The 13,375-nt window shown below is 51.5% G+C and overlaps 1 protein-coding gene across 1 annotated transcript; it reads left to right on the top strand.

Annotated features, from left to right (window-relative positions):
- Positions 1-9,359: 9,359 nt before the first annotated feature.
- Positions 9,360-12,981, top strand: J3458_000616 (uncharacterized protein). Its single transcript, XM_007811654.2, has 5 exons — positions 9,360-10,358; positions 10,618-10,686; positions 10,753-11,221; positions 11,278-11,417; positions 11,494-12,981. Exons 3-5 carry the CDS (start codon positions 10,792-10,794, stop codon positions 12,211-12,213), a joined length of 1,290 nt encoding a protein of 429 aa, XP_007809845.2. The 5' UTR covers positions 9,360-10,358; positions 10,618-10,686; positions 10,753-10,791; the 3' UTR covers positions 12,214-12,981.
- Positions 12,982-13,375: the final 394 nt, after the last annotated feature.

Raw genomic sequence — 13,375 nt, 5'->3', positions numbered from 1 at the left:
AAACTTGCCCAGCCGATTTCAACTCGAGATAGAGCGGTATTTGGAATGCAAACGCCCAGACAAAGACGCCATAAAGGTTGTCTTGTTTGGGCTTGCCGCAAAAGTCCTGCGGCAGTCATGATGGCGGTCCTGTATTGGTTAATGTGTCCTTCATACCATCGCAGCCATGTCGATCAGGCTCCCCCTTGAGGAGCGGAGAGCACAGACGGTTTGGCGGGTTTGCCAATCGCGGCCGAGTTTAACTGCATCGACCCCCCCAAGGGAAGGAGAAAAATCTTGTAGAGTCAGCCTCCCTAGGTAGATAGCCGCCGCGGATTGCAGTACGGGACTGACCGTGTATTGGACAGAAGGAGACGAAGAACAACCGTGATAGCAGCCAAGAGACACTGGTGAAATCCGCAGCCAATGAGTATCTTGATGCTGTGTACCGACATGAGTCTCCCTCATTCACGACCAACAACACTAGCAGTATGCTCCCCCTTGCCAAGGTTCCGGTTCTCCATAGTGTAATTCAAGCCGGCCGTGCCAGATCGGGGCATCCCGTTCCCGAAAGATATCTTTCTGGGTAGTGCAATAAAGGCCGAATAGCGAGGCACGGACCGTGTCGCCGGCACAGCAAACAACTCCCATGCATCCGCCTTGGCCTTGGCAAAGGAGAGAGTCCTGTCGTATCATTGGGTCCTGTTTTCCGAAACCTTGCCCGGAGACTTTCGCTGCCAGCGAAGGCGGGAATGCATCAGGAAACAAAGAAATTCCGCACGAGACATGGACTACTAGAATATTAGTATTAGCCGCTTCCACCAACGCCGTCAACTCATGTAATTCGTGGGCCTCGGCACCAGGGGCCGGCCTTACAGTATTGGTATGCCAGGACAAATGACATGATTTTGGACATGGCCGTCAGCTGCGCTATGAGTGCGGACAAACAATCCATCCTTTCCTTGTACCTATCAAGTACAAGGCGACAATGTAGTTCTGGAAGGTCAGAACTGTTTGGGTTGTGACTGACACTGGCTAGGAAGTGAGGTCTTGGACACAGTTTTTCGATTGTCCAATGCGGTCTTGTGACTGCCGTTTTGGCCTGCACAGCGGTATCCCCATTCGCCTTAACTCGATACCCAAACTTGACCACAGAGCCTTGCCACTGAAAATGCGGTGCCAAACCTGAAGGATATGTACTGTCTTTCGAATGTTCGTAGCCTATGTTGATGGACTGTTTCGGCATCGCTTCCTTGGCAACTTGGAGCATAGACCATGAAGTATGATAATACATGCCTTCTCGAAAAGACATGATTACCGCAACGTAAAACGCCCCATGGCATTATGAGCAATCTTTCGGTCCTGATTGGAGCTTAGCTACGCACCAGGTAACAGGCTCAGTTTTTGCGAGGCGGAGGATCAACTCCGTTCGCTGGCCAACGTTGGTGCGAACTAGGCTTTCTTGCAAGAGTAGATGGCCCGAGCTATGAAAGAACTTGCTAAATCGACGCTCTCTTTTCAGTCATGCAGAAGCGAGAGAACTGAAAGAAAAAACAAAAATCAAAAGACAAATCCACAAGATTCATGTCAAACCATGGGTATACATGAAAGTCCCTCAACCTGTAGAGATTCCTCACTTGATCACCCCCAGCGATGCTAGCGTCTTTCTTGGTGCAGTCGTGATGAAATAAAGCCCTTTTCATGGCGAGCACGCCACCCGAGGAGGGAGATTTGAAGCAAGGCTGTCGTTGACACTACTTGGGCTGCTTTTTTGACTGTCCACTGATGCTGCCGAGCTGTATCAGCCACTTCGTTTGCGCCGTGATGATCCAGTACCTGGCAAGGTTCATCACATGCCACTTGTGATGGATGAATGGTCTTCGTCTGGGGCTTCTTACAACCGCAAAAAACAGCGCACTGTGTTTTGCGATGCGTGTCTCGGCCGAAGGTGTTACACCCAACCAAACAGGAGCAACGCAAGCCACGATGACTAGACGCTCCGATGCCAGCTGTAGGCACGAGGCGGAAACAGAACAATAGCCCGGTTATGTGGCGTGTGGCGTTATTGACAGCATTATTCGGGTGACCGGTCTAGTCTTGCAGGTGCAGGAGCTTTAGTCAGTCCTGAAACGACGGAAACCATCCTGGGGTAAGCGAAAACTGGTCGACATTCTCGGATGGTACACACCAGGGACATTGATGGACGGCTAGTTGCTGAATTTCTTTCTTTCTTTCTCTCTCTCTACCTCTCTTTTTTTCTTTTTTTTTCTTCTTTTTGGGGGGGGGGTTTGGGGGTTTGGGCGGCGCCTCTCGCTCGCTCAGTGAGGCCCAGCGAAATTTGTGAACCCATGCGAATCTCTTCTCTTAAGACATTGCATGCTGCTTGCTCTCAGCGTCTACCGTCGCGGGCGGGGGACAGGACTAGGATTCCGCGAGACGAGCTTGCGGGTCGAATGTATGCATACTAGTGCCTGCCTACTCCGTGCATACAAATACGTTGTTTGTTGCGTAAGAGCAGCTACAAATATTGTACAATACTTCGTACCATCGTGGAGCGGTTGAAAGGCAGCTCAAAAGGTGGCCGACCCCCCTTCCCCCCAAAACCTTCCACGTGGTTGGCTGTAGGCAATTTGAAAAGTCTAGAACAATAGTGGCAGTGTTGGCGGCAGCTGGGCCAACCACCAAGCAACGAACGAACGACAGGCGCCCGTCATGAATTTTGTCGCGCCGTCGAGAAATCCATTATTTTCTCACCGAGGCTAGAGCCGGCTTCGCCAAGATGCGGATCTTTCCTCAGACTACTCGTACTCCGTACACGTGTAGGGACGGAAACCCGTGAGGACATTTGTGATTGGTCCAATAAAAAAGAAACAGCCAACATTACACATGCTTAACCTGCTGGCCAGGCCTTGCTTTGCCCGTCTAGCTGTTGCTCTCGACATTCCTGTTAGGAGTTAAGCAGCCATCCGAAGAGGACATCCGGAGAATTGAAACCGGCAAGCGTCCCGTTGTGTGGCCTGCATGGCCAAGCTTGACGGTTTGCTGTCATACAACTGGATAATACTTGCGACACCTGGCCTTCCGTATCCCTGCACGCCTGCAATCTTGGGGCCTCTGGTGCTTAGTACGGTGGATCGGACGAGAGATGACTTCCTTCCTTCTGGAAGACTCCAAGAATGTGCATCAAGCCAGGTTGCCGGCAGACGGAGGCATGCTGGCCTGTTCAGGGGTGTGTGTCGCTCTTTCGGGGGTTATCGCGCGAAGGGCCCGATAAATGACTACCGGGCAAGCCCTCCGTGCTCCGTACCTCTCAAACCAAACTTGACCTTAAACGGGGAACCGGGAAAAAGGAGCTTGGGCCCCCGGTCACTGAGTTTCCAGAAGCCTTCCCCTGGTGGTTTAGGTGACTGATGTACAATGTATGTACGGGGCACCGCGCGGGCTGAAGTCTAGCAATTTGTAATGATGGGGTTGCCAGCGCCTCCTTCAAAGCCAACCAAGGCGGCAGGCAGCGATGGAGACTTGCCTGGTCAAGAAAGGCTCCGCCCAGCCAAGTTTGTCCATCTGTGGCAATCTGTCAGGTATGTATAGAGGAACAAAGTTGGATAATAGAGTGGTTATTCGACTCGTGTTTTCAGGATGGAGAGAGTGGCTTGGTTTCGCCCGAAAGTGACAACAAGGTTGAGGGGTGCGGCCGTCCCGAGGATGGGGCTATGTGGAAATGAACTCATGCTATGACAGAGTGGATTGCTCATGTGCAATGCATTGTTGGTACTGCTGAATAGACAAGAATGGCGAATGGCGAATGGCGAATGGCTTGCTTCGAGGCAACCACTTTCTTGATCAACACTAAGCCATGACGGTGTAATGGCGTTGGACCCCTGCTTGCCCTGCCATCTCGTCTGGCAGCCCAGGTTATTGTGCGTACAGATAATCCGTCCTATAATGATGCGTGAAATTTGGGCACGGCCAGAGTACCCCGTACCGAGTATCAAAATCCTAAGGAATTGGCCTGAGTTTATTTTGCTCTCATGGGAGGGGCCTATATTCGCCTCTTTCCCGAGTAAGTTGCTCCATTCGGCTAAGATTCATGTATGTAATTGCATGAACTAGAAACCGGTTGGCGAGTTGATCCCATCACGTTCCGTGACGGCTGTGGTGGGGACATCCAATTATCAATGCTTAAGATCTGGCCGATCTGCTGTGCGAATCACTGTGCTCCTACCCGAAGTAAAATCATTGTCAGGGGAAAATAAAACGGCGAGCTTAGCGGCCGTTGAGCTCGTTCATCGTGGCCACGGATGGGTAGATCTGACTCTGACAGTACGTAATTGGTCGGGTACCACACAACAGCATCTTGGAACAATGCGCCGATGAGTTCCTAATGCAGCATGCCAAACTACAGATGTATGCGCTACCCTTCTGGGCCAGTAGGCTAGATGATCGCTGTCAACCAACCAATTGAGTCTTGTTCGACAGCAGGTGTTGGTTTTGCTTTGCCTGTCGACAGTTTGACATGGTCCCCTCAACAGCGAGGACCGAGTACTGTAACAGCATGCCAAGTGATATTGCTGGAGGATACCTTGGTCCAGAGCCTCGCCAGCACATGATGCTCATTGGGCTGCCAATCGTAGTTTACCGTCCACGTATTGGTCAAGTTGAGTTCTTGGGGGGGGGGGGAATGTCTTTCATCCTCGTTTACCCGGCCGACAATAGTGGCAAGCCACGAGCTACCCGCCAGGTCGAGAGATGAGCAGGGATGTTCTGGTGGCACCCATCGGGCTGTTTAGCAAGTACTCGCACTACTCCGTACTGCATGCCAGATCTGCCGTGTCAGGAGAATCAATTTCAACGACAATTGCTGTCCGGAGAAGCAACAGTTGCATGTGGTACCCATATCAGTCAAGTCGTTTGCCCATTCGAATCCACTTCGCGCTCGGCGGAACAATACACTACGTGTATCGCAACATGGCCACATACGGGTCTGGTGTCACAGGGATAGCCATTAGCACCCTCCCTACGGAGTATGATAGTTGAAGTCCATACATGGCGCAAGCCGACTAGATCACCACCCTGTACGGCACACGCCACCAACTGACCTTGGCATCCAGATCGCTGAACAGCATTCGGAGAAAGCCTGGAATGGGAAAGCGGGCCATTGAACTTGGCCACTCACGTGTGCTTTGAAGTGTTATTCACGTCCAGCCTCCTAGGCACTGGTTTTTGACTTATCAAACGACGACTCTGTTCATCGTGATTTCATCAAAGGAGCCAACACGTCACACAGAGCAAAATGTGGGCCAACGGCACCTTTCTTGTCGCGATCATCTAACAATAGGGCGGAAGAGCTGCGATATGTATGTGCAGGCCGTTCTGGCAAACAGGTCGTGGCTCCGTGACAAAGATGAGAGCGACAAAGGGTCTCCTTTTCTAACAAAAGAAGGAAACTCTTGGCCGCGGGGCCTTTGCCATACAGTCTGGTGAACCGCCATCATTTCTGTAGTTTGGTCTTGGTTGATAAACTGAAACAGAGAGGACGCTGGTTTGGTGGCTGCTGTGTTGTTGTTGTTGTTGTTATTGCTCTGCTTTATCTTTTGCCAAAGCATCTCCTAGCACGTACGCAGCGCACATCGCCAGGGGCCTGGTTCGTTTATCAAACCTGGGGAGTAGGGTCGAGAGCCATTGTTATGAGCCTGGTGCCGCTAAACCGCTTGCTCTCTGAATGTCCTAGGTCAAGAGAAAGCGGTTGTGGGGCGAGTGAGGGTACCTTTTTGGTCAAAGACGTCGAACGTCCAACACACATATTGGTCCACCCACGGAGATGGCAAGAACAATCAATTAGAATGAGATTTGTTGATCGGCGGCGCGGGTGAGACTAGATCCCCGCATGCGTAGAGTTATATCAGTGTCCCCGTGACTTTGTGCCTCAAATGGACACCCACTTGCTTGGGGCAAGTGTAAATGCGTGATAGCAGAGCAACAATCGAGAAAGCCGTGTATTCCGTATGAAGCAGCAGCATCTGTCTGTATCAAGGGTTGATGCTGCAGTATGACGTCGTTGGAAAAGTGAGATATATGGACTTTTGTAACTATTTGTCTGGCCCTCGACTGATCAGAAGGGGGCGTATAAGCATAAACCACCTTCTGTCCGTTGACTCGGACTCAAAATACGTGCCAGCCAAGGCGTCGGAAGGGGCTGATGGGCGGGAGGCTGCTCGAGGCGCCCATGATATGCAGCTGGAGAAGTTTTGAGCAAACGGACTTGCCTGACCTGCTTCTCCGATCATGGTCAGCCAATACATTCATTGTACGTACTCTCTTGTACGTACGATCTGGGCATGACAGGCATAGGGCCAACATACCGTGCAGACCGATCGAGCCGTCTGGCAGGGTTCTCGCCGCGTTGCCTGCCTCGCCGGTGCTGGCGGTGTCGTGGAACTGGAGCCAGCTCTTTGGGATCAAGAATGTCGCAAATGTTGGAAAGGGCAATCGGCCGCCGGGAGCTTTTCACACTGTGTGCACTGTGAGCCTTGTGGCTTGGCCGCCCCCGACAGTCGCGCAAATCTGCCACGAACCTTGCATGGAACTCGAGCAGCGGGAGCAGCACGCACTTTGCAGTGTTTGGACGTCACGATAATGGGATCCGCCGCAGGTACAGAGTACCGTCCGTTGATCCATCATGGCCGTGTATTGTTGTACATGGCCACTCCCAACGCCTCATGCACACGACCCACGGGTACGACCCATCATTCAGTCATGCATTATCCATGCATCCCCACGACATCAGGACAAGAGGACCCGGACAGGGGCTGCGGGGAGGGGACAGCCCAAGTTCGGCTTTCGCTGAGCAGAGGCCACGAGTGTCCAGGGGCGTGGGAACGGGGCGTTGGTGGCAGGATAGGTGCCATGGGTGTCATGGGGTGTGTGATGGCCAAATGGGTGCCAGCAACGCCATGAGGCGTGGCATCAGACGTCACTTGTTCCCCATTCCCCGTCCTTACGATTATTCATGTTTCTGAGGTACGTGTCTTGCCGAGCGGGGCGCAGTTTATTACAAGTACCGGATGACGGTTTGGAGTCGGTCCTCGTGGTTCAAGGTATGTATGCTCGGCACTAGGCCAGTTCTCGCTCTCCGACATGCATCAATACTGGCTGATAACTTTCAAGGCCACTGGTAGATTCAATTCTACAGTGAAGTTTGGCGTTGGAGAATGAACCATTCAACAGCCCTGGGATGGAACCATGAAGCCTCTCCCTGCCTAGCTAGTACCGATCTCGACGGTTGTTAGAATATGTCAAGCCTCATGGCCAAGCCCTCGAAAGAAGATTCGCCTGGAGGACTCCGTCGTAACTGACGGTATTCTCTTTTGCCTGCTCTACTGTGTTGTCTCTAGTTCATGGCCCAGATGTCTCCTTCGCCGAGGCAATGCATGGGGTTGGAAACAGTAACTATCTCGTCGCCCATCTTGGAAGGCCCCATTCCAAGTCTATGTTTTTGCCCCTCCGGTTGCTGTCTTCTATTTCTCGCATTCATGATTAAGCCCAAATGCAGCCATGCCCATAATGGTAGTACTGTACCTCTCTTAGTTTCTGACTTAGACCTACTAGGTAGGCAGACAGAGTAGGCAGACAGACGCACACTCCCACAGGCCCAGCAAACTCGCACCCCCCCTGGCTCCAGACCATCAAGCCCCTCCGAAATCTATTTTGGATCGTGTTTCCATCATCCTTTTTGACGCGGGGGGTTGCTTTATTATTTTTATTTTTTTCTTTGCTTTCTCTCGAGTTCCCAAGTGGAAAGCCTAGGCCCCCGTCCAAACGCTCCAAGCTCCAAGCATATGGTCGAAGCTGGTCCGGAGTACATAGGCAGCTTGGGCCTTCCTGCACTCTCCCTCAACTTCATCTCCAACTTCAACCACATCCGAGCTTGCAACTGGCAACCGCACAGCTCAGTCTGGTTGATACACGAGCCTTTGCCCTGAGCACCGTTCTCGAGAGTGCAGACCCGACCCGTAACTCAACTCATTGAGTCGTCTTTTTTTTTTTGCGGCGTCTTTCTGCCAACTTATACGCAACCACGCGTCTATCAGACAGTCTCCGAGAATTGTCCACGGTCAAACACAGACCCCAAGATTCGCAAATCAAGACGTCCGGTGACACCGTTGTCTCATTTGTCTCAACTGGGATCCCTCCATTATACAGCTCAGCTTACGGCGGCTCTGCCGAACACATAAACACGTACCGGCTGTACACGGCGGAACCAATTGGCCGCTTTCCTCGCGCGGTTCCGTGAAAACCTTTGCCAAGCTGCTTTTCTCCTAGTCCAAAGTCACTCGGAAAGGCCGTTTGTCGATTCATCTGAACCGCTACACAAATACCTACGTGGGGGATATAGTCTTTGCTTGCGCGCGCACACAGCACATTGCACACCGACCGCACGCAAAGGCTCCCAAATAGCGCCGGTAGTCATCGACAAACTCGAAGTGTCCTGCTCGGAAGAGTATCAAGTTGGGGGCAAAGACAACAAACGTCCTTGGTTGACGCCGCCAGTGTCCCGCTCGACCCTCTCCGTGGCACATAGTTGCTGTAAGTTGGCGATGCCCCTCGTCGCCCCTATTCCTGTTGGCTTCTGCTGTTGTTTTCCGCCGCCTCTGCTGGTGTATCGCCAGAGCTCAAGTGATCTCTCGGCATAGTTCTTGATGTTCGTCTGCCGCATCAAAAGCATTTAAGTACATGCATGTCACTACACCGGCACTGTCACCGCCATCGGCGCACTTGGCATTTCTGCTTCTCAGTTGAGAAACTATACCACCGTCTCCATCGGCACTGCCGTTGTCTCTCCTTGTCCATTCGCCGGCATTGTCCCCGTCTCCCGAAGTCCGCGTGTTTGCTGGCCTCTGGTTGATATTGCCCGACCGACAACAGGGCTCATCCTTGCGCTGGATTGGAATATTGTGTCCCCATTTCTGCCTTCTTTTTCTATTTTCTTTTCCCGCCCGGTGCCCTCCGGCTTTGCGTCTCTTCCCTGCGCCTTGGGTCCAGCTAGGGTCTTGGCTTCTGGGTGTCGCGCGGCCCCCGGTCAATCCCACAATCCACTTCCAAAGTTGGCTGGAGGAGCCGACTGACTGGTACGCCTGGCTACCGGCGTTCGAACAGTCCATACATGCCACTTGCCTTGAGCGGATCCAGCATTGCAGCTGCAGTCCCGGCCACAAGCGTCTGTCTGGTCTTGGTTGACGTACTGTCACTGGGTCTGGTCCGGAGCCTCCAAAAGTGTGTGTACAAGGTGCAAGGTGCAAGTGCCCGTGTGGTACTTGATGGCTGCAGCTGCCCTGTGACGCATCTCATTCATTCATCCATCCATTCATTCCCCAGTCCCTGGCGTTGGAAGCCCCTTCCTTTCCCTTTGCTGAGTCTCTGGTGGGTCTTTGCAACTTCCAACAAAAGGCTCGGCCCCTAAACTTACGTCGGTACTGGCATCGATCCAGAAACAGTCCAGCACGACGCTGGGCCCCTAGCCGTACCGAGTAGCTACCACCACATTCGCATTCATTTCAGGTTGTGCATTTTCTCGACCCTGCACTCGGTCATTACTTCGTGGGCCATTGGCGCCTTGCGATTCTCGCATCTTCTGCAATTTTTCTTCTGCCACAGGGTCTTTGTTTTCTCTTCTTCTTTTCTCTCTTTCTTGCTACCGCGTGCTCCTGCTTTCGACGCCTATATTGCGACCAAACTAATCAATCGTCTGGGGTGTAAAATCGCAGATCAGCCTCCGTCAACCGCTCCGTGATCCCAGCGTCGTCGCGCATCGACTTCATATTCCCAAGACTTCCGCCCAAGCGTCGTACGGTACTTCGATCTTCTTACTCCCGAAAAGTAGAGGGCAAAAGATTTCGAGCCGGCGTTGCGTCTCACGGTAATCCGAAGAAACATTGAGTATCGCCTTCGTGCAGCATTCAGTTGTTGTCACTCCCAGTCACGATATCGTCCATCGACACTCTGGCACTGTTCTTCTTTGTGGTGAATACCAGCGGGAATAAGCTGCAAAGCTCCCTCGCTGGCCAGACTTGGAACTTTGCCGCTGTTGCACTGCGTACATTGCGACAGGGGCGTTATAATTCGTGTCGAGAGATCCCCAGGCCTGTGAGCTGCTCCTCCAGCCCCTTTCTTGGCACAGCAGGTACGATACGATTTCTGCCATCTTTTGGTGATTGGTAGGGTCTTGAGCACGAATTACGAGCGGAAGATTTATCACGGTTGCGCCATTGGCTTATTTCAAAAAGGCGACGAGGCTACCTCATTTTTGACACTCCACCGTTTTTCCAACTACCGTGCCGTACTCTTTGATCAAAAGTATAAGGGTATCTTTGAACTAGCCGGTAAGCGTTGCCATTATTTCCTATCTGCACTACAGGGGCAGTAGCACTATTCGTGACTTGTGCAAGGACAATGGTCAGACTGTAAAGTGTCGAACAACCTAGGGGATTTCAAGCTTTTGGCGTTATTGTTCTTATCCTTTGATACGGACATACTCTGTACAATTTTTGGCAGGCGCTTGAAACCCGTGGCACTGAACTTGCTGTCACTGGTGCTGCAGTCTCCTGCGCCTTGTTTTCAAACCAATTCTGACATTGATAGTTGCTCATTGTTGTTGTTGTCTTCAATCATTGGCTCTGTGCTGTGGGACATCACTTTGGCTGTCTTCGCGTGAGTGAATCATTCTGCTTCCATGGTGTTGGCCTCAATGAAATCAGTGACTAACACACGCGCCAGACTGAGCCGTGAACCAATCTCGAGGCGTGCCGCAAGGCAATGGATGTGACGAACATGCTGAATAATAAGGTAGGCTCACTCGCGCACCATTACCAGCAGCAACATTTTGTCGGAACTCACGCCGATTACCACCATCCTCACCTCTCACTTGTCAAACCAGAGCACGGTATGGAACGCTCAGTTTCTCCGCATATGTCTGAGCATTCCTCCTATTCCACAGCTCATAACATCGCGAGGTCATATGCTTCTCCAGGAACAATGCAAGCATCTATGCACATGCCCAATACGATGCCAGGTCAAATGTCTCTACCTAACTTTCCAGATATGCCAGGAGCTATGGGTACGGTTCATGGCATGACCATGCACCAGATGCCCCAGCACAATCAGCCTTCTCCTCAGCCGGCAAAGGCATTCCTATGCGGAACTTGCAGCAAGAGTTTTGCTCGTCGAAGCGATCTTGCACGACATGGTAGGCGGAGATATTGAATCATAGTTGAGGAGTCATCAAGTTAATGCAGATGACAGAACGAATCCATACTGGCTTGAGACCACATGTTTGCGATTATCCTGAATGTGGCAAGCAGTTTATTCAAAGATCTGCCCTCACAGTTCACAAACGCGTCCACACAGGAGAGAAGCCTCATCATTGCGAAATCTGTGCAAAGGTTAGTGGGATCTGGAACTTGCATGCTGGTCCTTTTTTTTTCTTCTTGACTGTTTTGCTAAACAACTGTTGAACAGCGTTTCAGCGATAGTAGCTCTCTTGCCCGTCACAGACGCACCCACACGGGCAACAGACCTTATAAATGCCCCTACGCCGATTGTCAGAAAACCTTCACACGCCGGACCACCTTGACTCGACATCAGAATCACCACAGTGGAACAATTGAGGAAGCGGCGGCAGCCACGGCAGCCGCCTTGGCAGCATCCAAAGCACAAAAGGCAACAAGAACACGTTCTGAGGGAGACCATTTGTCAAGTCATGGATCGCCCCTAACTACGCCTTCTCCAGGCCACCGCACGATGTCCATGTCCCCCAGCATGGATATGACTACCGCGGCCAACGTGAACCGACATCCCGGTGAATTTCAATATCTGCAGCAAAACGGACTTCCACCACATCTACGGGTAGGTAGCCCAAATTCAGCAGCGTCCAACGGTTACAGCAGCGGAGGAATGAGGCCCACGTCGCACCCAACGAGTTATGGACCACCGCCCACTTTGGAACCGAATGTTGAGCAGCACCAGCCCGGTAGTTCCGGAGGCAGCCCTCACATGAGCAGTGTTGGTTGGCAGTCACCATCCCATGTTCCGTCGCCATCTCAGGGAGCAGGAAGTTATGTGTATCCCGAACCAGACACATATCCTCAAAACGCAGCGATGGGACAAATGTATTACAACGCGTCAGCCCAGATGCGTCGACCTCAAAGCGCCGAACCTGGGCTAGTACATATGGCTTAGGTGGCCTATTTATAGCTCGAAAATGTTGAATAATGGAACAGTCAAATACACGGGGCCGACAACGGTCCATTGATACCCTCATCGTTTGTTTCACTCACGACACATCAATAGATTATTCTTAGGAGAGACGACATTTTGGGTCCCGATTTGCTGCAAGTGTTGGAGCTAAGCCCTCTCTCACACAGCAAGGATACTAGGAGTGTTTACCATGCTCCATGCTCATATCGAGTTGTTTACAGTGGGCGGACGGGCGCCCTGCGACACAATCCGTCTCTCACTGATTACACAGTTATGTCATCATTGTTTCGATGCATTTGTGGCTCTTCGCCTTACGTTCATATCTGTCTTTTTTTCCTCTTTTGTTTATGCTCAGCCCGGTAGAGCGGCAGCGGCCGATTACATAGGGACGATGCGTGACGTCGCCATTGATTTAGTTTCTTTTTTTTTTCTTACTCATGTGCTTCCATCTGGTATGACGGATACGAGAATTGCGAGAGTGCGTTAGGGTGCAGGCAAATTTTCCTAGCAGGAGGCTGGGCAGGCGTCGTCAGGGACTGGTGGAATCCGAGAAGAGGGCGCACATCATTGTTATATTCCTTATTTGTATGTAGACTGGGGACAGGGAATGGATTTTACCCGAGCACCAAGAGGTGTTGGACACACCGAATCATAGATGAATTCGCCGCCATTATGTTTAATATAAATCCCACTTGACGAATGATTGTGCCAGCCAGAGTGAATCATTTATTAGGTACAGCCCAATCGAACGGTGTGAAGCATGAGACATGACTTGTAGACCAGAGACGAATGAGGACGTGGTTTACCAAGGTCACTCTCTGGCGTGATGCTTGACATGCAGTCGCATTCGGGTCTTGAACCAATGGGAGCTACTCCGGCATCGACCTGCATGCAGCCCACATCTAATGAGTGAAATGGATGATCTGGCTGCATAATTTTTTTGAAAAGACTCAGAAAAGGAACGGATGGTGTCTTGTTTTGTGTACACATTTAGTCATGATTACCTGTCACTTGTTCCCAAAACAATTATACGGAGTGCATGGCATTGATGTTGGTTTCTAGTATAGGCCTTTTTCGAGTCTACTTGATGCGGAAGAAAGAAAAAGGGAATGTCGGAGAATTTATAGGAGCATGTAAATCTACG

This window comes from Metarhizium acridum, assembly GCF_019434415.1.
Source record: "Metarhizium acridum strain ARSEF 324 chromosome Unknown scaffold_1, whole genome shotgun sequence".
Lineage (NCBI taxonomy): Eukaryota > Fungi > Ascomycota > Sordariomycetes > Hypocreales > Clavicipitaceae > Metarhizium > Metarhizium acridum.
This window is presented reverse-complemented; position numbering and strand designations above follow the sequence as displayed.

What these genes read in the sequence shown, in the direction of transcription:
- J3458_000616 (XM_007811654.2), top strand. Translation starts at nt 10,792, where the DNA reads ATGGATGTGACGAACATGCTGAATAATAAGGTAGGCTCACTCGCGCAC. An exon ending in AAGCGATCTTGCACGACATG is followed by an intron (nt 11,222 to 11,277) that starts GTAGGCGGAGAT and finishes TGCAGATGACAG; the next exon opens with AACGAATCCATACTGGCTTG. An exon ending in ATTGCGAAATCTGTGCAAAG is followed by an intron (nt 11,418 to 11,493) that starts GTTAGTGGGATC and finishes ACTGTTGAACAG; the next exon opens with CGTTTCAGCGATAGTAGCTC.